Raw genomic sequence first — 26,481 nt, 5'->3', positions numbered from 1 at the left:
TGCGGTTAACGGCACAATTGGTTAGCGGCGAGCCGGTTTTACGGCTGTTGTCAAAAATATTAAAAATAAGGTATTGTAAGGTATTTTACAAGACATAGATCTTAAATTAGGTGATAGCCTCATTCAGTTTAGTAATACTATAAAATTTTTAGGCTTGGTATTTGACACTCATCTTAATTGGAAAGCACACATAGCCTTTGTAAAAAATAAATGTAATAGTGCCTTAAATTTGATAAGAAAATTGTCTCATACTACTTGGGGAGCTAAGAGACAAACATTGCTTATGATATATAAAGCACTAGTTTTATCCAAAGTGGATTATGGAAGTCCAATTTACGGGTCAGCATCACAAAGTACCTTGAAGTCCTTAGACTCTATCCACACTCGAGGCTTTGGAGACTTTGTAGTGTTGGAGCCTTTAAATCTTCTCCAAACACTTCAGTATGTTGTGAAAGTGGCGAACCCCCCATTTATCCGTACATCAGTATGTTGTGAAAGTGGCGAACCCCATTATCCGTACATCGTGATCTTGTAACAATGAGAAGTGCTTTAAAGATAACGTCCACTGATTCCCCCACAAAAAAACTATTTGGCATGCGAGATATATTTATTAGTAATCACGAACCACCTTTTCCAATAAGACCTAATAGGTTATTGGAATCTATTGGCCTTAGAGTAAATATACTCCCACCCTCAAATTCTCCACCTCCATGGATGATGAAGAAAATCAAAGTATGTTCTAACCTTTATCATCTATCAAAAAGCAAAATTTATACTTCAGATCGCTATAAACAGTATACATTAGAACACATTCGAAGTAAAGGCCCACATAAAGCAATATACACTGATGGATCCAAATCTTCTGCAGGAGTTGGTTGTGCTGCAGTGTCATCATACAAAATAAGTCAGAATTCATTGCCAATTGAAGCAACTGTCTTTACTGCTGAGTTAACAGCATTATATTGGCAATCAATCAAATAAGATTGACAAATAATAAACTGAATAATAAAATTTGTAATATATTCTGACTCAAGAAGCGCAATTGAATCCCTCAAGAGTTATTCACATAAGAACCCTTTAGTAAAGGAAATTAAACAAATCATCATAAATTATATTCATGTGGGGTTAACATTGAAATATGCTGGATTCCTGCCCATGTGGGAATCCAGGTAATGAAAAGGCAGATGAAAAGGCCAAGTCTGGGATAAATTCACCAATTTTTGACAATAAATTGCCTGCTACAGATTATATAAACTCAGTGAAGCAGTGCATAAAAACAAAATGGCAAAATCTGTGGGATAGTGAAGCAAACACCAATAAATTAAAGTGCATCAAACAGAAAGTAGACTTGTGGAATACATCAGTACAAAATGAAAAAACGAGCTGAAGTAATATTAACATATTACGATAGGCCACACAAGACTAACTCACGAGTATCTAATGATAACTCCACAAGGGAACATCCCTCATTGCAATGTGTGCAATGCAATTTTAACAGTCAGCATATTTTTATGTGAATGCCTAATTTTTAATAGAGAGAGAAATTTATATTTAGGCAATAAATCATTATCAGAAGTACTATCAGAATCAGATCATTTTTTCTTTATATAGAATATTAATATTTTTAAAAAAGACTAACTTGATTAATAAGAATTTAACATATACATTTTAAATAGACGACTTTTGTCATTATCTATTTCAGTCTTTTTATATAGTTCAATTCATATTTTTAATTCCAACCTCATATATCACTTAATAATCCCTCATTTATCATTAATTTATTATAATTCATTAACTTCATTCCATACCATTCCATGTTGTAGACATAACATTTTATGAGCGTATTTTCAAATAATTTTCTCCCAGAATAATTTCGGGCCACACTGTAAGATCTGATTAGACTCATTGGCTGGTAAATCTTAACTTTATAATAATAATAATAATGTAAGGTATTTTTACGGCACAATTTTTGGTTAACACCGCACTAGCACCGTTATGTCTAACGAATATATACTTGTAGAAATACCGTTCAGACCATAAACTTTATGCAAATGATATTACAAAATTTTATGGAGAGGTATTAGGGTAAACTATATGCCCTGATGCTGTTCTGTGCCAAAAAGAAAATATAGAGTTAAACAATAAGTGCAAATTTTAGCTCTGGATGTTGTCAATTTGTAAATGTTCATGCTTTTGTTTTTAAAATTTGTATGAAATGTATTATGTATAGGGTATTTTTATTTCAGTCACATGAATATGATAATGAAAGGCAGCTTTTGAAACTGCCCTCTAGTAATCAAAGAGGATGTTTTTCAAAATGTTTGTTCTTGTGAACCATTGGTGATCTGTCGCCTCCTTCCAAAAAATGAGTTTCAAAAAAGTACAAATTTAGCTATCGATGTGGTCGATTTTAATAAATGTTCATGCTTTTATCTTAAAATGTGTATGGAAATATTATTACGTAGTACAGGGTGTATTTTGTACGTGGAATATGATATGAATTAAGGCAGCTTTTGTAACTGCCCTCCATGTTATCAGAGGAAGTTTTTTTATGTTAGTTCTTGTCCGCCACTGTTCCGAAAAATGCATTTACAAAGACTTCACGTGGTTATATTTGAATAATTTGGGAGCTAATTGTAATGCATTTTGTTAACCCTCTTACGCCGACTGGACGTATTTTACGCGACATTTTTGTCTCCCGTGTGCCGACTGGACGTATTTTATGTCGACTTACAAAAGTTTTTTTTTTAAATTCGCGAAAAATACTTATAGGCCTACCAGCCTAAAACTTTTGAATCACGCGCCTTGGGGGATGCTGGAGTTCACGGATCAGGGTGTTGTTTTTGTTTACAATCGTTACGCAGTGCGCAAGCGCAAATTTCTTTCTTGCCGCACCAAAAAGTATCTGTGACACATCTCGGAAATTATTTCGTCACTTTTACCATAATTAGTTGTACCATTGTAAATTAGCCGTTACATGAAGTATTATATATGAAAATGTGTGCATTTTTATGTAGAATACAACAATAAAATACTTATGATTGTAGCTTTTATATCACTTTTGAGATATTTTCATATAAATAAACGATAATTGCCAAAATTTCAACCTTCGGTCAATTTTGACTCTACCGAAATGGTCGAAAAAAATAAATGCAATATTAAGCTAAAACGCTTATATTCTAGTAATATTCAAGCATTTTACCTTCATTTTGCAACAAATTGGAAGTCTCTAGCACAATATTTTTGATTTATGGTGAATTTATGAAAAAAATAACATTTTCTTTAGCGTCCGCTGCGGTAACTCTTCCGAAAAAATCATACGTGCGATTGTGGTAATGTTAGCACATTTTAAATTAGCCGTTACAGTTTATATATGAAATGTGTGCAATGTTTCATGTAAAATACACAAAAAATAATTGAAGGTTGTAGCTTTTCTCATTTTGAAATATTTGCATATAAATCACGATAAATAGAAAAAAAACCAAGTTCGGTCAACCTTGACTCTACCGAAATGGTCAAAAAACGCAATTGTAAGCTAAAACTCTTACAGTCTAGTAATATTCAGTCATTTATCTTCATCTTGAAACAAATTAGGAAGTCTCTAGCAAAATATTTAGATTTATGGTGAATTTAAAAAAAAATCTTTTCCTTCCCTCCGCGCGCGGATTCTCCGCCACAAATCTCCCGAAACGAGTACGTCCCATTCTCGGAATATTTGCTCCGTTTTCCATATTAGGCATTTCATAGTTTTATATATGAAAATATGTGCAATTTCATGTAGAATAAAAACTAAAAATATTTTTTGAAGGTTGTAGCTTTTCTTATTTCTGAAATAATTGCATATAAAAAAAAATAAATATATATAAAAAATTTGAACATTCGGTCAAATTTAACTTGTCAGATATGGTCGAAAACTGCAATTGTAAGCTAATACTCTTACAGTATAGTAATATTCAATCATTTTTCTTCATTTTGAAAGAAATTGGAAGTCTCTAGGACAATATTAGATTTATGGTGAATTTATGAAAAAAATATTTGTTTACGTCCCGCGCGTTACGAATTCATGCATTATTTTGTGATAATATTTTCTCTGTGTTGCTTTTATCGTTTGACAATGTGTTATATACCAAAATGATCGCAATTTAGTGTACATTACAACGAAAAAAAGTAACTTTTTACCTTTAACGTTTTACGCACAGCGCGATTTGTGAATACAATTATATTTTTTTCATACAATCAACTTACCTGTCAGATATATACATAGCTAAGACTCCGTCGTCCCCGACAGAAATTCAAATTTCGCGCCACTCGCTACAGGTAGGTCAGGTGATCTACCTGCCTGCCCTGGGTGGCAGACTAGGAACCATCCCCGTTTTCTATCATATTTTCTCTGTCGCCGGTGGGGTGGTATCAACATTGTTGTTATTACCTCCTGACTTGGATTCTTTTTTCAACATTTGATCAGCGTTTTTTCGACTTTTGGTGACGTATTTGGATCGTGTTTTGGCATTCGCTACTGTGGACTGTTTTTGGATAACTCTTTTGGATTTTTTCTCAATATGTCTGATTCTAATGTGAGTGTGAGAATGTGTGTGAATGTAGGCTGCAGGGTGAGATACCGAAAGCTTCGGTTGATCCTCACACTGTATGCCGTAAATGTAGGGGGGTGCAGTGTTCTGCTAGTAACACTTGTAAGGAATGCGAGAGTTTGAATGCAGAAGAATGGAAGACTTTGACTTCTTATTTGAAGAAGTTAGAGAGGGATAGAGTTAGAAGACTGAAAGGTGTGAATTCAAGGCCTATTGAGCCTTTCAATGATAATTCTAACCCTACTACTGTAGATTCTCCCTATAAATCTCTTTCTCAGAGTGTCTTTTCGGATTCGGCATCGGAAATCGCCAATCTGAAAGCGACAATTCGAGACATGAAGTCCAAGATGGCGGACTCGAAAGGTAAGGTGTGATAGTGAAAATTTTAGTGAAGTGAGCCCTATCAGTGTTGTGGAGGGGGCGTTTGATCGTCCCTGCGGCGCTCCCAGGCCTAGACCTCTTCCAAGCTCACATGCCCAGAGGAGAAGGAAAGTCGAAAGCCTTAAGGAGGTCGTGGGGAATCCCCAACGGTCAGACGTCCCTTCAGCTAGCTTTGCTTCATGGCAGCCAGCTCAAGGGCGCTATAGAAAAAGCGTCCTTCGCGAGTGCTTCTCGTCCTCTCCCTCTCCCTCACCTAAACGAGGGTGGAAGGAGTCGAACTTATCGAGACCACTGAAGCGTCATATGAAGCAAGACATTGATTCTAGCCCGGAGCGCTTCTCGGATGACGCCCCGTCTGCTATTAAGAAGGCGAAGGTGGCGTCAACGTCACCTGACGCTTATGAGGAAGTACCCCATCATGCTTCTTCCTCGAGTGATGACGAAAGGCGTCAGGCACTGGACGTAGGAGAAGCATCAAGGAAAATCATTATGGCGGTGCAGGAACAGCTGTCTTCTGTGGGAGTTTAGCGCCCCGTCGGAAGGACGTTGACGTTCCCTTCCTATTAAGAAGTCTTTCGTCCTCTCGACCTGCTCGGAAGACCGTCTTTTTAGAAGTGAAAGCGTCAAATCAAGAGGATCGTAGACGTGAACAGCTCCGTCCAAGATTGTGACGCCGAGTAGGAAGCCCTTAGAAAGCGAAGCGTCTTCCAGACGCGAAGCGTCATCTAAACGTCAACAAGAGACGTCATACATGACGCTCGGAGAGCGGGAAGCGTCATACATGAACCGTCTTCTAAAGCGCGAGAGAAGCCGCAGGTTGTGACGCATTCCAAGTTGATCAAAGAACGGGAAAAAGGAAAGACTTTCATTCCCTTAGCCCCTCTCGATCAGGAGTTTGTCTCCCCCAGAAGAGGAAAGTTCTGAAAGGAGAACAGAAAATCAGGATTATCACGAGTTCGAACGAAACTCGGATGATGACGATCACGGAAGAGAGGCTTGTCCAACTATAAGGTGTTGACTACCCTGCTTCTGGAGGAATACGGAGACGAGTTGACTCCGGCTGCTCCTCCTTCTCCGCGCTCGCTCTTTTCGAGTGCGAAGGCGAAGAAGACTTCGTCTTTTCTGAAGATGAAGCCCACCATCTCGATGAAGCGGGCTTTACTCCTTAGACGCCTGGATGAAGTCCAAGAAAGACTTAACCAGGACAGTATTTTGCATGCCTCCAACAAGGTAGCTGGGAAAAGAGGCATATGGTACAAGACGGGGGATGGATATGGGTATCGCTCTCCCTTCTACTACAGAGGCAGACTTTTCGACGTTAGTTGACGCTTCAAGGCGTCCTAGTCTTAATGCTGCTCGCATTACTTGGAGTATTTCGGAACTGGATCATCTCCTCAAGGGACTTTTCCATGTATTGGAAGTCTTCAACTTCTTAGATTGGTCCCTTGGGGTGATGTCCAAGAAAGCTCACGATTCGCAGGGAATCGAACCTGAATCCCTGTTATGCATTTTGTCGTGCCATCGACAAAGCAGTACAGGATGGATCTTTGGAAGTCTCTGCATTTTTATTTGGAGCAGGTCTTGAAGAAAAGGACAGTGTATGGCGCCTTCTTAACAAAGGCAGTCTCGCATGCGCAGAGGGCAGCTCTACTATATGCACCTCTTTCGGACTATTGTTCCCTCTAGTTAGTGAAGGACGTAGCTCACTCGTTAACTGAGAAGGCGACACAGGATCTTCTGACGCAGTCAGCTAGGAAGAAGAAACCTGCTTTAGTGTCGGACAAGAAAGAACCTAGCTCTTCTAGGCAGCCCTTTCGAGGTGGTCCGATCTCCAGACCTCCCACAAGAAGGAAGGCTCCAGAGAGAAGAGGTAGGTCCGCCTTTCGTCCCTTTAAAAAGGGCAAATGAAACAATTCTCCTCCAAACACCAGTAGGTGCCAGGCTCCTGGAATTCGTGGAAGCCTGGACACTGATAGACGCAGACGCGTCTTCACTAAAGATCATAAGGAAGGGATATCGTATCCCTTTCCTGAATTCTCCGCCCCTAACGTCAATACCAAGGGAACTATCAGCCAAATACAAGGATCCTGTGCTGAGGGATACTCTTCGATCGATGGTGGAACAAATGTGGGACAAGAGTGCAGTAGAACTAGTACTGGATCAAAACTCCCCGGGGTTTTACAATCGCCTTTTTCTAGTGGCGAAAGCCTCGGGAGGCTGGAGACCAGTACTAGACGTCAGCGCTCTGAACAAATTTGTTCAGAAGAGAAGTTCTCCCATGGAGACTTCTGCTTCAGTCCTAGCGTCATTACGACAAGGAGATTGGATGGTGTCTCTAGATCTCCAAGACGCCTACTTTCACGTCCCGATCCACCCTTCATCGAAGAAGTACCTCCGTTCATGACGGGGGGAAGGATCTTTCAGTTCAGAGCCTTGTGTTTCGGCCTGTCCACAGCTCCTCAGTCTCACAAGCCTGATGAGGAATGTGGCGAGATTTTTTCTTCATCTCAAAGGAGTGAATGTCTCGATGTACCTAGACGACTGGCTCATCAGGGCCAGATCGGAGAGACAGTGTTTGGAGGACCTAAAGTTAACTCTGGATTTGACCAAGGCGTTGGGATTGCTTGTGAACCTCGAGAAGTCTCAGATGACCCCCAGGCAAGACCTAGTCTATCTGGGGATTCGGATGGATTCTCGGGGTTTTCTTTTGAGTTTTTCCTTCGCAAGAGAGAACCGCAAAAGGTTTGAGAATAATCCTCTCTTCTTAGAGAAGCAGCAAACGTCAGCGAGGGAATGGTTGAGCCTTCTGGGACGCTTTCCTCGCTGGAACAATCTTCCTCTCGGGAGACTTCATATCCGTCCACTTCAATTCTTCCTCAAGAAGTCTTGGAGCTGGAAAAACGGACATCTGTCGGACGTTTTTCCCCTTCCCATTCCAGTGGAGGTAAAGGCACACCTACAGTGGTGGTTGCTGCCCCTGGAAGAGAACAAAGGGATCTCTCTAAGTTCCACAGAACCCAGACCTAGTGTGTTCTCCGACGCGTCGGAGACGGGTTGGGGAGCGACATTAGGCTCGGAGGAAGTGTCAGGCACCTGGGAACCAGCACAGGTGTCCTGGCACATAAATTGCAAAGAGCTCTCGCCGTACACCTGGCGTTGAAGAGCCTAGAAACCTCTGGTGAGGGACAGGTAATACAAGTAAACGTGGTACAAAACCACCAACCGCACTTGCATACATTCGGAAACAGGGAGGGGACACACTCCTCGTTCCTTTACGAACTCACGAGGGACCTGTTACTTTGGACGTCTCACAGGAACCATCTCCCTGCTGACAAGGTTCGTACAGGGAGTAAGGAATGTGAGGGCGACAGGCTCAGCAGGGGAGGAACCAGGTCCTTCATACAGAATGGACTCTGCACGAGGAAGTGTGTCGCGATCTCTGGTCTCTGTGGGGAACTCCTCATGTGGATCTATTCGCAACATACATTTCAAAAAGGCTCCCAGTGTTTTGCTCGGTCGTGGAAGACCCAAGAGCAATTATGGTAGACGCCTTCCTGCTAAATGGGTCTCGAGTGGACGTGTACGCTTTTCCCCCATTCAAAATCCTGGGGTAGTATTGAAAAAGTTTGTGGCGTCAAAAGAGACGAGGATGACTTTAATAGCCCCTTTTGGCCGGCCCAGGAATGGTTCACGGAGGTGGTAGAGTGGATCGTAGACTTTCCAAGATCCCTACCAGGAAGGACGGATCTTCTCAGCCAACACACTTCAAGAGGTACCATCAAAACCTCCCCGCTCTCGCTCTGACTGCCTTTCGACTATCGAAAGACCTGGTCAGAGCGAGAGGCTTTTCTCGCGAAGTGGCAAGCGCGATCGCGAGAGCTCGCAGAACCTCCACTTCGAAAGTATACCAGTCGAAGTGGGAGGTCTTTAGAAGGTGGTGTAGAGCCAAGAAGTTGTCCTCCTCCTCTACCTCTATAGCGGAAATTGCTGATTTCTTGCTATTCCTGAGGGTAAAATCGCATCTAGCCGTATCCACAATAAAGGGAATACAGGAGTATGCTCTCGGCTGTATTCAGGAACAGAGGTTTAGATCTGGCAAATAACAAAGATCTCCACGATCTCATAAGATCTTTTGAGACGTCAAAGTCTAAGGAACCAGTTACCTCCTCCCGAACTGGAACTTGGACGTAGTCCTCCAAAAATGTTTGGTCTTCGGATAGATTCGAGCCTCCGCATCAGGCATCTTTTAGAGACGTAACTAGAAAATGCCTATTTCTTTTATCATTAGCGACGGCAAAAAGAATTAGTGAGTTACAAGCTCTGCAGGATAAAGTAGGATTCAAGGGAGACTCGGCGATTGCTCGTTTAAGACTCTGTTTTTAGCGAAAACGAGAATCCCACGAATCCCTGGCCTAGGTCATTCGAAATCAAAGGAATGTCTAATCTCGTAGGCAGAGAAGCAGAGAGGTCTCTATGCCCTGTTAGAGCTCTGAAGTTCTATCTTCAGAGGAAGCGTCAGGTTGGGAGGCTCTAGACAAGGTCTTTGGTGCGCGGTAAAAAGACCCCACAAGACTGATGTCAAAGAACGCTCTAGCGTTCTTTGTAAGAAACGTCATTACGGACGCTCACAAGGTCTGTCCGGACGAACAATTACAACTTCTGAGGGTAAAAGCTCATGAAGTACGAGCGGTTGCGACGTCTCTCTCGTTTTATAAGAATATGTCGCTTAAAAACATTTTAGATACGACATATTGGAGATGCAATTCGGTATTTGCATCTCATTACTTGAAAGACGTGGCGTGTGACGTATGAGAAGTGCTTTTCTCTAGGTCCTATCGTATCGGCAGATACGATTCTGGGTACGGGAGCCGACACCAATCCTTAAATTGTATATACTGTTCTTCTGTTTGGATATGGTCGAGAATCTCTTCGAACAATGGAGGATTCAGGCTCGCGGCGGGCGGCCGTCTATGTTGTTCATAAGAGAATTCTCGTCATATCCAATTAGTTGAGTATAATTTTTTTTTTTTGAAAAATATGTATGTGTGCGTAGTGGTTTTGAGTTACGGTTGTTGTGACGAGTTCGGGGATAACTCGTAACAATCCTTAGTTCTAACATGGTTAGGATCAGGTGGTCGGGATTGGTTGTGTGCTCCTTCATAAGGTGTATTGTCATATAAGTGGATCAAGCACCCATTGACAAAGTCCTTTTAGGCTCTGCTGATGTAAGTGGGTAAGACCCTATCGCAGACCCACAAGAACTCTTGGCCATAGATCACATATCTCGCTGAAAGTTTCTTGAGGTGATGCAGACTACTGGGCAGAACACCCACCAAGTCTACCACCTATCAGGTAGGAACCAAGGTTTTATTTTACCTACAACATATGTTGTTTACCTGTCTATTCCATATAGTAGCTGTCTCTTACCCTCCACCGAAGGGTGCCAATCAGCTATGTATATATCTGACAGGTAAGTTGATTGTATGAAAATGATATTGTTATGTTACAATAAAGTTTCATACATACTTACCTGGCAGATATATACAATTAAAGGCCCACCCAGCCTCCCCGCAGGAGACAGGTGGAAGAGAGAAAATATGATAGAAACGGGGATGGTTCCTAGTCCTGCCACCCAGGGCAGGCAGGTAGATCACCTGACCTACCTGTAGCGAGTGGCGCGAAATTTGAATTTCTGTCGGGGACGACGGAGTCTTAGCTATGTATATATCTGCCAGGTAAGTATGTATGAAACTTTATTGTAACATAACAATATCATATTGTTACGTATATAGGGCCTTGAGAGAAGCTAGATACGTAACGGAAATAATTAGGGATTTCAAGAGGGAATTGTTGAACTTAGCCGTAAACTGATAGTTATGATTTTTCTTTCTTTAGAGGGGAAGGTCGCCAGAAAAACTCAGCTCGTTACTTTAAAACTATTTATTTACAAAAAGCCGTGCTGGCCTGGAGAAAAGTTAAATGATAGTTGGCCCCCACGTTGGGGCTTATAGTCTCATTCAATTCAAGCTGATTTTCATTCACTTGGGTTAATGCACACTTGCGGACAGAGAGACGGCACGTGACTCATGGAATCTGGAAAAAGAATCCCAGATTAAACGACATAAAAGAAAAAAATGACTTCTTGCTTTGATTGATTAATTCTCTAATACTGGGGAGAAGGAACTTTTAAGGTTTCACTGAAGTATGCAATGACTCCATTGGTCTGGGACGATCACACAAGGGGAAGCATGCGGCCATGAGGCAGTGAGAGGGAACAAAGGGATGAATTCCTTTTGTTGCTGGAAATTGAATTGGGAGAATGAGGATCAAAATGATAATTTGTAGGGAGAGACTGGCAATATGCTGTTCCACAAGACGTACCTGGATGTCGTGTTCAGTGTGGACCTTTGAAGAAAATGTGCTCTTTGTAGGAAAGTATGGGGGGGGGCCCCTTTGTCTGAGGCCTGGGTCATCGGCGCGCCACTCACGCCCTGGGTAGGCCTAAAGGAAGGCAGGAATAATTTGGCTCTGTCCGAGATCACGTCTCGCAGCCGACTGAGACAGAATTCAGTGGGTTTGCAGGTCAGCTTAACCCCCCCACGATCAAGGCAAATCCTGGAAAACAAGCATACAGCAGAGAGGGTCACAGGAAAGAGAGCTTAAGGTATAGGTCTAAGAAGTACCAATCGCTACACCCTTCCCTTTGGAGATACGTCCCTACAGCTGATAGAACTCTTTTCCCAAATGGGGAACTTCCTATCTCTAGCTGGCGGGTTTTGGGTTTCCCGCGGTTACTAAAAATCAGCTGATATTCTAAAGAAATGGCTGCCGTTTTCCAAATAAAATTATTTAGTTAATTGCGGGGTAGACGAACGATCTATAAACGTCACAGCTCCCCCTGTTAAGAAGGCATTCACTCCCTTTCGGGTGTGAAGGTCTTGGCTTAAATAAATTGATCGTCTCGACTACCCCACGTTCTCCTACTCCAACTTGAAGTTCTTTGAGCAGCGATACAGCTAACTACAGTGGCCTACCTAACTTATAGGCAAAGATGCTAGTGTACTAACTTAATTTAGTGATGTAGTCTAGCCTAGTTAATAACTACGGGTTGTCTTGTGACGACAGTCTACTCTACCCCTAGATAAGGTTACTTGAAAATTCTACTTGCTACTAACCTAATGCCCTGGTACTAAATCATTAGCCTAACCTACTCAATACAGTTAAATGAAGACGCAATCATTCCAGAGTGTGGTACGCACAGCAGTAGTTCAGCGACGGAACTGTTAAAATACATAATGAGAGGTAATGATGCGTGGGGATGATGAGTGGTTAATTGACCAGGAGGGAAATGCAAGGAGGTAATTATATTTAAGTGAGGGTTAGTATTACAATGGCTATGGGGTTAGAGGGTTAGTGCTACTGGCAGAGATCAGGCTGGCTACCTTCTCTGGGTAGGTGCCAGGATCATTCTGCAAATGAATGCGACACTGTACCTCGGGCACAGGTGTCAAGGAGAGCATGTGGCTCTTGGGTTAGTTTGTTAATGATTGGTTACGTCCCTTCTTCTTCTTCTTCTTATTCCTCCAGGACCTGGCTATACCAGTCCTTGGAGTAGACGGATGGCACCGACTCTGGGGAAAGGCCAGAAACGCGGCAGGAGCAGAGGCAGTGGTAGCCTGAGGGATTGCAGGAGAACACCCTACTCGGTCTCTGCAGCAACCGTCGTAGAGGTGGAACCTACTGCAGGGGAGGCCCTCACTTCGGCTGCTGTGACAGCCGTCGTAAGGGGAAAACTCCAGGCTGACTCCTGGTTGGGCAGTTCCTGGTTTTCCAGAGGAGGTATGAAGGTTAGGTCTGCCGGAGGTTCATCCTCGGGCGACAGTGATGAGGGTGAAGAAGACTCATGGACTTTGGTTGGCCATGGGCTGCGGTAAGCTCCATGCCTGGTTGGAGGATCTCCTGTAGGAGGATCCTTGGTTAGGTTTGGCGCCGGCACTAGTTTCGGGGCCAGGCGCAGAAGTCAAGTTCCGTGGTTGCTCTACGTCCAGGCTGGACGGAGCTTGGCACTGCTCAGTGCTGCCAAGTGGCACTGGCAGAGGGTTTGAGGTCGACTGGACCTGTGGCGGGTACCGGAGGTGCAATACCTCTCAGCGTGCCCTTGGTTATGGGAGACAGAGGGTCCTGTCTCTTTTGGAAGGCTAAGCCTTGTGGGACTTGGACAGTGCCCGCTGCTGGTAGTTTGCTAGGGCACCTAGGCCAATTAGTAGAGTGCCCTATTACGTTACAGGTTTTGCAACGGAAAACTGCGAATGGTCAATCTCCCTCCTGGTAACGGGGGAGACTGTTGGTGGACATACTTCCTAGATGGAAGTAGAATTTCGATGACTCCTTGCTTTGGAGTGATTTGACATGAGGTTAGGACCCATATGCTTCTTGAACGGAGAGGGGACTTCATGTATTGCCCTAGGAGGAGGGGTCGTAACCTCCTGGAATGTAGCTTGCAAACTGCAAGGGTCAAAATTCTGGAAAAAATGAGGTCTGGTGACCCTCAATTGGACGGTCGGAAGGATCAGCTTGATATGGTTGATACCTTCGATGGTGATTAAATGACGTCTATCGACGTTCGCCCTCGGGGGATTCGATCTTCCCGTATTAGGGAGATTTGAGCGCCAGAGTCGTCGTAGGCTCTGACGTGGCTTGGCGGATAATGGCTTTGGAGGGGTGCGACTGTTATCGGGCCTTAGCTGGGGGTATCCTAGTGAAGAAGGATTGGTGATGGCCATTGCGATGGCCGGAATATTGTGGTTCGCGCACCCTCCGTAATTTGCAGACATGTGACCCTTGCGGCCAAAACAGTCTCGGCAGAGCTTGTTCCAGAACCTCTTCCGTGGCACTGGATGATAAGGCCGAGATGGCCCCACAGGTTGCGAATCTGCGGAGTCACCAAGGCTGGCAGTGTGCTCTGGCACAGGTGAGAAGTCCTCTCTGGCAGTGATTGTGACGCTGGGGAGGTTAAGGAAAACCATCCGTTGAATCATCCTCGGAAGCAAGTCCGGGGTTAACTGGTGGGCTTACCTCTTCCAAAGTGGAGGAGGTAGGCGGTAAAATGGTAAGAGGCTGAGATGATGTGGGAGAAACGTCTGGCTCTGACACTGGGTCAGGGCCAGGTTCACAAATAAAAGGGATGTCTGGGACATCGGAGGCACTAGCCTCTGAATCTAAAATTGAGGGTTGATTATGAGGCATGCTGCAGGGATCCAGTGCATCTGGTAGTGGGAGCTGCGTCCAGGGGAGATACGGCTTAGTAGATCTCGGCCCAATATTACCTGATAAACATCATGGAATTGGTCAAACTACGGCCAGGCGGCACAATGTGGTTTCCTTGGTCACCTGGTCCAGAAAGGGCATTTCCACATTCAGAAGGAACGAAGGAAACGAATAAAGAGGTTACCGTCAATCCATTCAAACTGAATTTCTTCGTTCGTCTGGATTTTGGCACCCCTAGGCAATGCCTTTCTGGAAATAAGGGAAGACCTGGCTTCGGGTGTCGGCCATGACTTGTACCCACTGATAGGCCGTAGGAGACTGTTCATCAGGCAGGGCTACATGGTAGCCTTGGAGAAGTTCACCCTGGAAGCTCTCCTCCCAAGGTAGAGACCGACTTGGGCACTGGTCGGAATCCACAGCATGCCCACGCACACAACAAGTGGTGCAGAACCTCCGCAACCACCTCTTACGGGAGAGTCCAGCTCATGGTCTGGGGCTTGGTAAACTAGCAGAGAGATTGCGTCATCTAGGAGAGCTAGCTCATGCTTTCTCTTCTTCTTCTCTTGCTATCCTCTCTGCTTCTCTTTCTTTTCCTCTCTGCTTCTGCGGCTTTCCTCTCTGCTTCGCTTTCTTCCTTTGCCTGCGCGCGCAGCAGCCTGCTGCGTCTTTATCCACTGGTCAAGTGCTGGTCCAGTGTAACCAGCCTCCCTGCCCAGAGTTATGAGGGCTCCGAGCTTCTCTAGCTCTCTGGCAAAGAAGTCGCGGGAAGCAGGGGAAGACATTTCCCTTAGGCTACAGTAGAGGCTCGGAAGAAAAAAGAAAAATGAAAATAATGGCCAGGAAAGGGTACTGAATGGAATAGGAGTGCCTACTGTGGAAAGTGGCACTCACTTGGAAATGGGTTCTGCAATGTGGTAATGAAAAGTGAAAAGACTGGGTGCTCGGTGGCACTTTGTGAATGGCACCTTCTGCCTGAGGGTGAAAAAATCGAATGAAGTGTGTCGTGTACGTCACACTTTACGGGCGTTCCCAACTTGGGAGACGTTGGAATGGGCTACCTGTAGGTCCAATACAGGTGCACGGCACTTATGAGGAGGCGTTCCTTGGTTCAGTGATCCAAAATGGCGGATACTCTATAAGAATGAGCGTTCCGTAGGGGACGGACACGCAGGTATAGGGCTACCATGTTACGTCTGTAACAGGTGCGATGGCCACTTTGGGAGGCGTTCCCTTGATTGGTCCGAAGGATCACTGACCCTTGTACACGGACATTAATGAATTGGGCGTTCCGTAAGGACGGACACGGCAGGTTTGTCAGCACTTAGGGCTATGGTATTGCGGCGCTTCGAGGCGTTCCCTTTGTTGAGTGTTTCCGAAGGATCACTGACCCTTGTACACGGACACACTTATTTGCGTTCCGTAAGGACCCGGACACGCAGGTTTGTCAGCACTTAGGGCGGTATTGCGGCGCTTCGGGAGGCGTTCCCTTTGTTGAGTGTTCCGAAGGATCCTGACCCTTGTACACGGACATTAATGAATTGGGCGTTCCGTAAGGATGGACACGCAGGTTTAATGGCTACCTGTACGGCCTGTACAGGTTGCAATGGCATTTATGGAGGCGTTCCTTGGAGCACTGGTATCGTGCTGGTGTGTCCCGGACACTACATGCAGTATACTTAAATATACTGAAGTGAAATGGCACTGCTCATGGCAGAGGGTAATAGTGGAGGAGAGAAAGTAAAAAGGTGGGAGTACTTCAGCAGCAGTCGATGGACAGTGTCAAGAATTAGTGGCACTGTGAAATGGTAAGACCTGACGTGCACTGGTGGTGGCCAGTCCTAAACTGGTAACGACTTCCTGTCTGGAAGTAATGAATTTGCGTGGCACACTGTGCGAATTGTGCTTGCGGTATAACGCAAGTCTGTTTTTTTGTGATAAAAGAAAATGAAAAAGACCCCTCGGGCAACGACAGGTAATGGAAATTTTAGGAATGCTCAGTCCCTCGCTGAAGTACTCGGTAAATGAAAGAAATAAATGCTTGCAAACTGCAATGGACACAGGCGCGGTACGTATCACGCTGTGTAAATGAAAGACACAAGAGACTAAAATAATGTTAATTCTGCATGCTATAATTAATGGTAAGATGTAGTACTCTTGGCTTCGTGAATACTGGGTTCTGGTTTTCTCTCTCTCTCTCTCTCTCGTCTCTCCTCTCTCTCTCTCTCACTCTCTCTCGGAGAGGGTGAAAAATGATATGTGAATGAACTCCCTTATATTTGAATTGAACTACTAATGTTCGTTTAATATGACGCAACTTGCGTTAAATGATTTACTTACGTTAACGTTTTTAATGAAAGAATTGCTTTTGGATAACGTTTTATGAAAATGATAACGCGCTCGTGTTGAACGATTTTACGTTAATGTTAGCGGCTTGCACTTATGAAATTATTTGCGTTTCAATATGAATTTCACAAAGACGCGTTTTACGTTAACAATTCTTGTGATTTACTCTCTTGAGATTTACGTTAACTTTATGTAAGATTACTAGGTCCCTGAACAGTGAAATGACGGTAAGGATTTAAAACAATTGTGAATGAGGCTACGTTAAGTGCGAAGTGAAATGAAATTTTCGCTCAGCGCGCGAGTGAGCGATGCGAGGTGAAAAATGTGAAGGAGCTGGGTAGCGCTGCTAGCGCGCAGCATGTCGTTCAAAACAGCTGATTCTCTGTAAATGCGAAGGCAATTTACAACACAAAATTCTACTTTCTTATTCAAGGCGAATTACGTTAATTTCTCTGGCAGGACGATAGATACTAGTACCGAGATCGATATTATTTACGTTAAAACTTTGAGACTTACGTTACTTTGCTTAAATTGTTTAGGTAATGTTTAAAGGGATAAAAACATGGCTGCCGCTGTGAATGAGACGAAGGTTGGTTGAGACCGCGCAGGCGCGAGATGAGCGCGAAGCTGAATTAGCCGAGAGGTAACGCGGTTACCAAACACTTGGAATGAAAACTAAGTTAAAATGGATTCCCTAACATATCACAGGAAAACAAAAGAATTCGTACACTTCTTTTGCCGTAAAACTATTAGTAAAACACTCCTAACTAGCTAGGCTTTTCAAAACACAGCAATAAACCCTGGCAAAGCACTTCCTAGTTTTGATCTGGTTCTTTCTGGCATCTATCTGCACACGTGTTCGTGAGAGCTCCTACGAGGACAGCACAAAGTAACAGAAAATTCGCGGGGCAAATTGTTTGCTCGCCGCTAAAATAAAGCTCTGGCGCGTTCGCCGTTACAATAATAAGATTTCTACCTACGCTCTTTTAAACACTTCTACAATAAAAATACTTAAACGTACCTTAAGCTAACATTGGTTATAGAATAATCATATTAATGAATGGAATACATACCGTGAGTCAGTGTGTCTTCTTTCCCTGCAAGTGTGCTTGATTTACTTTTTGTAAAATAATTTACGTTAACGTTTTACAAAACGGATACGCGATTTACAAGCTTTTTTTAAGCAAGCCCGGATTCGATCCTCGGCGAGGTCCGACAACTGGTTTAACGTCCATAGTTGGCTTTTTTTTAAGCAAGCTAGGTTCAATCCAGGCAAGATTCGCCAATGTTACGTATATAGGGCCTTGTGGAGAAGCTAGATACGTAACGGAAATAATTTAGGGATTTCAAGAGGGAATTGCTTGAACTTACCGTAAACTGATAGTTATGATTTTTCTTTCTTTAGAGGGAAGGTCGCCAGAAAACTCAGCTCGTTACTTTAAAACTATTTATTTACAAAAAGGCCCGTGCTGGCCTGGAGAAAAGTTAAATGATATTGCCCACGTTGGGGCTTATAGTCTCATTCAATTCAAGCTGATTTTCATTCACTTGGGTTAATGCACACTTGCGGACAGAGAGACGGCACGTGACTCATGGAATCTGGAAAAGAATCCCAGATTAAACGACATAAAAGAAAAAATGACTTCTTGCTTTGATTAATTAATTCTCTAATACTGGGGAGAAGGAACTTTTAAGTTTCACTGAAGTATGCAATGACTCCATTGGTCTGGGACGATCACACAAGGGGAAGCATGCGGCCATGAGGCAGTGAGAGGGAACAAAGGGATGAATTCCTTTTGTTGCTGGAAATTGAATTGGGAGAATGAGGATCAAAATGATAATTTAAGTAGGAGAGACTGGCAATATGCTGTTCCACAAGACGTACCTGGATGTCGTGTTCAGTGTGGACCTTTGAAGAAAATGTGGCTCTTTGTAGGAAAGTATGGGGGCCCTTTGTCTTGAGGCCTGGGTCATCGGCGCGCCACTCACGCCCTGGGTAGGCCTAAAGGAAGGCAGGTAATTTGGCCTCTGTCCGAGATCACGTCTCGCAGCCGACTGAGACAGAATTCAGTTGGGTTGCAGGTCAGCTTAACCCCCCACGATCAAAGGCAAATCCTGGAAAACAAGCATACAGCCAGCAGAGGGGTCACAGGAAAGAGAGCTTAAGGTATAGGTCTAAGAAGTACCAATCTGCCTACACCCTTCCCTTTTGAGATACGTCCCTACAGCTGATAGAACTCTTTTCCCCCAACTGGGGAACTTCCTATCTCTAGCTGGCGGGTTTTGGGTTTCCCGCGGTTACTAAAAATCAGCTGATATTCTAAAGAAATGGCTGCCGTTTTCCAAATAAAATTATTTAGTTAATTGCGGGGTAGACGAACGATCTATAAACGTCACATATAAAATTTCGTTTTTGCCCTATCATATATCGCATTATTTATATATGATAATGATAATTTTTTTCATTTCTGATGGTTGCATACTAAACTTCAGCCAATGACAAAAAAAGGAGCCAAAAGTGAACTCTTAATCTTGAAAACTAAGCGCGCTGTGATTTTTTGAAAAAAATATTTTTCCGCTTCCGCGCCACTCTGAAACACCTCCGGCACACGGGTGAGAACAATTTTTTTTTTTTTTGTTTTTTAACCGCTTCGGTGTAAGAGGGTTAATGAAACTTCAGCTTTTTGTTGTTTTCATGCTTTTATGTTTAAAATATTGGCATGAAAAATGTTGTTTTTAAAGGGTATTTTTTTTTATTTTTTTCGAAATATGATACAGTGGCAGTACGCATGTCCACTTGAAGTCTTTGTAACAGCCCTTCACATGATGAAGACAATAGGTTGTTCAGCTGTGCCCAGTTGATAAAAATTTAATTTGTTGAATCACGTTTTTATAACATTTACAAGTTGATTTTATTTACAATTGTTGCATAAATTTATTTTAAAAGACAAACCTCGCATATGCACATTTTTGCAATGGTGCAATTTGTTTATTTTCTATGGGATAGAAGTACATAATATAACTGTGCAACTCTTGATTTTTGCTTTGTTACGTGAGCAAAAAATTGAGGTACGACTGTACGAGCTTGAGATGCCGCTGCTATGTAGATGGCATAGTGACAAAATTAAGATAAAAAGTTATACATTGACTGTAGTATTCAATAATATTGTATGTATTCTCATATTATTGTATTATAAAACACTACGGTAGAGCTAAGCTGGTATTCTGTGGAGCAGCCAATGTTTTGGTTTGGAAATCAGCTGATGGCGAATACGAGTTTGTTTCGCCATATTTAACGCAATTCTGAGCAAATTTTCTTGCTTCTATTTAGCATAAACGAATATCTAGATACTTGACTTATATGATACAAGGTTATTTTCCCTTATACGACATGTTTTTAGGTGGAAATATAACTTGAATATATCTCAATGTGATTGTGAACTAATTTCTTTTTTCGTTAACAGATTACGTTGGCGGCATGTTTATTGAGTAAAACAATACGTGATTCCGTTCACAATTTTCATTTATATCATTGTAATACAAACTTTACATTATTTATCTTTTATTGGCGTGAAACCATTAGTAAAATGTGTTCTTTCAAGAACAGTAGTTTTGATTTAAAATTTTTTTATCTAAGGTTGTGTTTGATGGCATACATTTACTGGAGTTTTATCCTTGTTGCCAATGCACGATAATGGTCATTAGCAGCTTGAATAGTTTTCTCAGCTTCAGCTGTAACTAGGTTTAAATTTAACAATATATTTCCCTATTGATCTATAGTGATCTTTGATCAATAGCGAATAAAGTTATTAAATTAAGATATCTCGGTCCTATTCTACATAACGTCTTTTATAACAACTACAGTGATAGTGCTCTATAGTATAATGATTGAAATACAAGGCAAATGGTTGTTGTTATCCAATTCGGTTGTACTTAATCTTTTGCTGTTTTTGTTTTAAATTGTGTAACTAGAAAATGCAATAAAGTGAGGCTGTTGTAATTGGTGTCTCATAAAATCGGATTATCGTAAGACAAATTATCGTGACTTGAACACTACAGCTACCTGTACACTATATAAAACCTTATTATATCTTTACGTACTCTAGACACCCAAAGGATTAAAGCTTGGCTTTTTTCACTTTACAGTATTTATAATACTATAATGTACTGTATCGTACTGCTGTACAGTAAATTCTTTAGTACTTACTATACTTCATAAATATAATTTTACTTATTGTGCCATTGCGGGATTATGATGCTGGCGCTGTTAATTGGTCTAGTATTCCGAAAGAAGGTATGTGGCGGCTGTGGTCATTAAAATCGCTAAGCGTCGAAAATCGCTCGCCGTTGGTGGCCAGGAATGGGGAACCCCTGCCGCTAACCAAGGGCTGCCTGTACTGTTAAATTTAAACTGCAAGTTGTAGCTGAAGCCAAAAAATAATATTAAGTCAGGCTCGAATGACTATTATCATGCTACGGCAAACATGATAAAATAAAACTCCCAAACTTTGATATGAATTCAAACACAATCGTAGATAAAACTGAGAAAATTATTTTAATCAAAACTACTGGGCATGAAAGAGCACATTTTACTGTTGTTTTCACACTGATAAAACATACATAACGTAAAGTTCGTATTATGATAAAAACAAGTGAAAATAACAAACGGAATTTTCGGATTTCTACTCAATTTATTAATTAAAAAATAATTAACTCAATGAGACGTATTAAAGTTAAATTTCAACGTGAAAACTTATAATGAAAAATGACTGTTCCTTATAATTAAGTATATCTAGATATTCATTTTTACTAACTAGGAGCAAGAACATTTGCCAGGAATTGAGTTGATTATTGTAAGTTAATATGCATTGAACAGGGAGATTTAGCTGATATATTAATAATTACTATACTGTATATGCATAAGTAACTGTGTAGTGTAGGCTAGGTATATATGTGAAGAAAGTACTGATTGCCCTAGTGTAGGCTAGCTTATATTCCAGATAAAATTTTTTCAACAAACGATGGGTTTATTGGAACCTAACCCCAACCCCATTGTAAGTAGGAAAGTACCTGTATTACTACTCTCGAGGATCAATCTGTCCATTAAAGGTTAATGTGAGCAGGTACAAAAAGGAAATATCCAAAAGCATCATCTTCTTACTTAGTGAGTTTGTCTAGGGGCCTACATGTCATGTGGCTTGTTTGGATGACTATACCCTGAGCGAGACTGAGGATGTCTGGGTCAGTGTTCTGGAGGAACCTCTTGATATGACGGGTATTGAGGGCAGGTGTTTGGTACTGCCAAATACTTCTCTGTGGATCAGGGATGTCACCCTTAAGTCCTTGGATGCTCACGTCTTATGAGTTGTGTTAGCTTGTCAGTGTGTTGTGTACATAGCTGAGTTCTGCTTGGACAGAACAGCATCTCACTTACAATATGCTACATTAGAATGGTGTCTAGTATACCGCTCAATAGCCAGTGGCCTTATTCCTTCTGCCCACCCTAAAGGTGGGGGGTTGCAGTTGTAGGTTGGTTGGTTAGACCAGACTTATGTGGAATTCCATGAAATTCTACCTTCCAGGCTGGTCTTTCTGTCTTACTAGGGAAAGTCAAGTTCTGCTTTCTGGGAGTTAAGTTACAAACCAAACTTTGGCACTGGACCCTTTCATATATGCAAGGATGTGCAGATGGTTGCAGAAGTCAACCTTCCCATGCTGATGTATGTGACAAGGAAGCTAATATTTCTAGATGGGAAGAATACCACCTCCAGTGCCGTTTGGACGATGCCTGCCACTACGGAGTAAATCGTAAGTGAGAGTGTTCTGTCCAAGCAGAGCTCAGATATCTACACAACACACTGACAAAATGTTTCTGTTTCCATAGAACAAACAGCAAGTCAAAGATAATTTGCATTTTTCCTGATATGCAAACGTGAAGTCTTTTATCATAAATTCAATTCTTAACCGACCCTCAAATGTACCTGTTGCCAAAGGAGAAAGTGACAATGGGTAGGTCTCCCATGCCCTCACTAGCTGCTTGTTAACAGGTTTTAATGAATACACCAGCTTTTGCTTAAGCTATTCTTATTAAAGAGTACAGGTTTGTGTATGAAAAATGCAAAATATACAGTATTAACAATTTGCAAAGTTTGAGGAATAGAGTGGTATATGATTCAGTTTTCATAGACCTTTTTTTCCATGAAATTTTGACTGGTATCTCCACGGATTTCTCCAGATTTCATACATCCAGCAATGGTCCTTCCAAGGCCCACTTCGTGAATAGGCCCTGTACTGAACACCCAAACAAAGCTTCCCATGTTCTCTTATGACCCATCCTACTTTTGTTTCTTGGAATGAGCATCAACTCGGGTGTTTGTATTCCTCATCACCCCATGGGTCCAAAGAAAATTCCAAGTGCCAGCCCTTCTGTAAAGAAGGCGAGAAAGTATGAAATTGAAGAAAGAACTTGTAGCAAAGTATGCAAAATGGTGTACGCTTGGCTGATCTCGCTAGAATGTGCGGCAAGTCAGTTTCAACAATCAACTCCATCCTGGCAGAGTAAAGAATTTAAGCCAACTGATGTTTGCAAGTGGGTAATGTCTTTAACAAAGCAGAGTTCTTTAAGGATCACTGTAATGTCTTCAATTTCATAAGTTATAGAAAAGGCTTGGTAGGGAGTGACTTCCAGGACAGTGAACTCTGCTTGTAGAAATTGTGGCCAGAATGTCTCAAGAAGGATTTAAAGGATTTGAGGCTGACCCTAACATCTCTATGCCTGTTGTGGAATCTATAGTATCTCTGGTGAAGTCCTTGGGCTTGGATGTGAGTGGCGATGATGTAGAAGAGTTAGTTAGGGGATGCCCACAGGGAAGAGCTACCCACTGAAAAGCTGCAAGACCTTCTTCAGCAAGAACAGCAACAGATGGCAGACAAATCAGAGGAGGAGGAGGAGGAGGAAGAGAGGGGATAATGAGCCTACTTCAGTGGTTGAGGACATGTTTTTCAAGTGGAGTGATGTAAAAGGTTTTCTGGAGAATTATCATACCAACAAAGATGTTGTAACCCATGTCTCCAACATAGTGACAATGCCTTGTTTCACTTAGAGCAAATTTTAAAGAGAGACCAGCAACAGATGTCTCTGGACACATTGGTCCAGTGACTCAAGCTGGTCCTAGTGCCAGTAAAAAGCAAAAAGGGGAAGTAACCTCAGATAACGCTGGTAAAAAGCAACCTCAGATAACGCTGGTAAAAAGCAAAAACAAGTAACCCTAGATAGGTCCTTGATACCTGAAGTCCTTCTGGAAGGGGTTTCCCCTTCCAAACAAGTACCTCTCCGTCTTCCATATGGTAACGAGTCTTCCGTAAAGGTAAGAATGATGTTGAATGTTCATTTATTAATTTCATTAGTCATTTCGATTTATTTCTCCTTGTTTTCTTTATGTAAAAAATGCGTTTAATTCATATGAAATGTATTTTTTTATATATTCTGGAAGGGAATAATTGTATTTACATTATTCCTTATGGGAATGATTTGTTTTTGTTCGTTTCAGACTTTATCAGACGCTGAGGAACAGTTACATACAAAAACCAATGTTCCATTGTACAAGAATATCTTTGGGTACATAAATATATCCATTTCTCTCATGTGGTATGCCTCATTTACATTGGTTAAACCATCATAAGAAACTAGATTTTTAGGAAATTGTTGTTTTAAAAGTCCTATCCTTTTGGCTGGCATGAATAACCAAGAATGGGATTTTTATTTACAATTTCAGTCAGGCCATTGCCAGTCAATTTGAATTATTTTTTCCACACACAAAAAAAAAAAAAAAAAAAAAAAAAAAAAAAAAAAAATTGACAATTGACAATTACCATTTTCTTAGAGATAGACTTCCAGGTAAGGTTGTAAACCTTAAAATGCAATATTTTCACAGGAATTTGATGATCATCGGGATGCGATGATGCTGTATATGAAATGAATGGTAAGACCTGATGGGTGAAAGGTTAGTGATATTAAAGTTTTGATGGCCAATAGTTATTACATTTTTTTATTAGTTCCAATTTCAGGTCATGATATTTCACTACACTGCAATACAGTTTATTTGTCCTTTTTCAGTAGAATTTGTTGTACTGAGATTTAATCTTAAAATGCAGAGTCGTATAAAAATCTGTAATTTTCTTCTTTACCACATCATAGTTGTAAGTCTTTGATTATAGAAGTGATTTTTTTACCAACAACTTTTGTCTTAGAAACCAAAATTATACCATGTAGCTTGACTGTACTCTGTGACCAGTGTATTTAGTGCTGTTTGTGGGGTTAGAATTTGTATGTCTTCTAGTGATTTATCTTTTGTCACACCACGTACTGTAATTATAGGGTTAACTCGCAGTGGGCCAGTGTGTTTTTGTCTTTTTATTTATTTATTTTTTTTAGGCACTGGTTTTTAAAAAATAAATTTTTGTTTTTAGTTTTTGTAGCATTGGTTTTTAAAAAATAAAGTCTCGGGATGAGATTTTTCAACTATGATCTTTTGTAATTTCAAATAATATTAAACTTATATACAAGTACAGTAAAACCATGTTTTAACAGATCCAGAATCAACGGACATTGGATTTAACATTTAAAATCTGGCCAAGGGTACTATGTATAGACTAAGATGATGGTTAAATTACAAAGCCACTTGTGTTAATAGGCTCTTTTGCAACAACAGGTATCCAATGAAAATTTGGTTATGTAAAGGTGATGTATTACAAATGCTGTTTTACTTTATCCTTAGAAATTCAAAATAGACGAAATAAGAAGCTGATTCTATATCATGTATTTCCTGCACACTGCCTGAAAAGGAAATATTGTTTTGTTTACGTTTCATCACCACCACAAACCCCTTACGATACAATAATGTACGATAATTCCTGTGCATATGACTGAATTGTTCGAAGCTATTATATACCACCAAAATGATAATGAATTTTTAGTACTAACATAATTACACTACCATTAAAATTGCAAAAGATGTGCTAATAATATAAGATAAAAATGGTTTTATGTTGACATTTCATCACTTATCACAAACTACAATATGATAATGTACAGTAATTCGGTGGTGTATGACTTCATTGTTTGCAAAAGTTATTTACACCAAAATGATAACAAATTTTTAATTAAAAATCAGTATTATGCTATCCTGAATATTATTATGTACTACTGTAATTAAATAAAGGTTGCTTGTTCTCTAGCCACTCAGTTAAGTTTATTTCATTGATATGGAATTATTCCTTGTACTGGCTTAGCTTACACCTCCCCACCCCATTAGTCCGTTAAACGAGGTTTTGCTGTACCTGTAGTTGCTACTTTCTTATTAAGCCCAGTTTCTTCCCTCCCATATTCTTTTCCCTATACTTCTATAAATCATTGTACAAAAGTATTTTTTCTGATGGCTAAATATTGTTTATAAAATTTGCAGTACAGTAGCTAAAAACTGTATTTTCAAGCAACTTTTAGTTTTGAATTTTTTGGGAGTAACTTGACTTTTTAGGAATTCAGATGCCATTATTAAATTTCAAAGAACAGCAACATTATTTAATTCTAAAGAACAACAATTATTCCAAGATTAATACAAACCTACACTTTTGTAGATGGAGTTACTCATATTTAGTGCTCTTTGGCTGTTGCTGAAACGTCTCAAAAACTAAAATACTGATGGTCGGCGGTGACCTGGAATGGCCCTGACCCCTCCATTGTGCTTGCAGCTGCATCCGCTTTCGTGCATTCTCTGAATCGTCTCCTGTTTTTGCTGTGCTTTGTCTTTGTGTCTTTGGTGTGTGTGTGTGTGTGTGTGTGCGTGCACCCTTCACGCACTTAGCATCAGATTATGTCCCCCACTGACTACCATAGTATGCA

The 26,481-nt window shown here is 41.3% G+C and overlaps 2 protein-coding genes across 6 annotated transcripts in view; both read left to right on the top strand.

Annotated features, from left to right (window-relative positions):
• LOC135207996 (serine-arginine protein 55-like) overlaps positions 1-26,481 on the top strand; it is a 332,296-nt gene that overhangs the window by 42,108 nt on the left and 263,707 nt on the right. The gene's annotated exons all lie outside the window — the stretch shown is intronic.
• Positions 23,304-26,481, top strand: part of LOC135207734 (chromatin-remodeling ATPase INO80-like) — a 75,092-nt gene continuing 71,914 nt past the window's right edge. The window contains exons 1-2 of the mRNA XM_064239560.1: positions 23,304-23,425; positions 23,684-23,799. Of these exons, the coding sequence (XP_064095630.1) occupies positions 23,304-23,425; positions 23,684-23,799 (238 nt within the window). The remainder of the gene's footprint in view (positions 23,426-23,683; positions 23,800-26,481) is intronic.

Source organism: Macrobrachium nipponense, chromosome 34, assembly GCF_015104395.2.
Source record: "Macrobrachium nipponense isolate FS-2020 chromosome 34, ASM1510439v2, whole genome shotgun sequence".
Taxonomy (NCBI): Eukaryota; Metazoa; Arthropoda; class Malacostraca; order Decapoda; family Palaemonidae; genus Macrobrachium; species Macrobrachium nipponense.
Note: the sequence above shows the minus strand (reverse complement) of the source record. Positions and strands in the feature narration are given on the sequence as shown.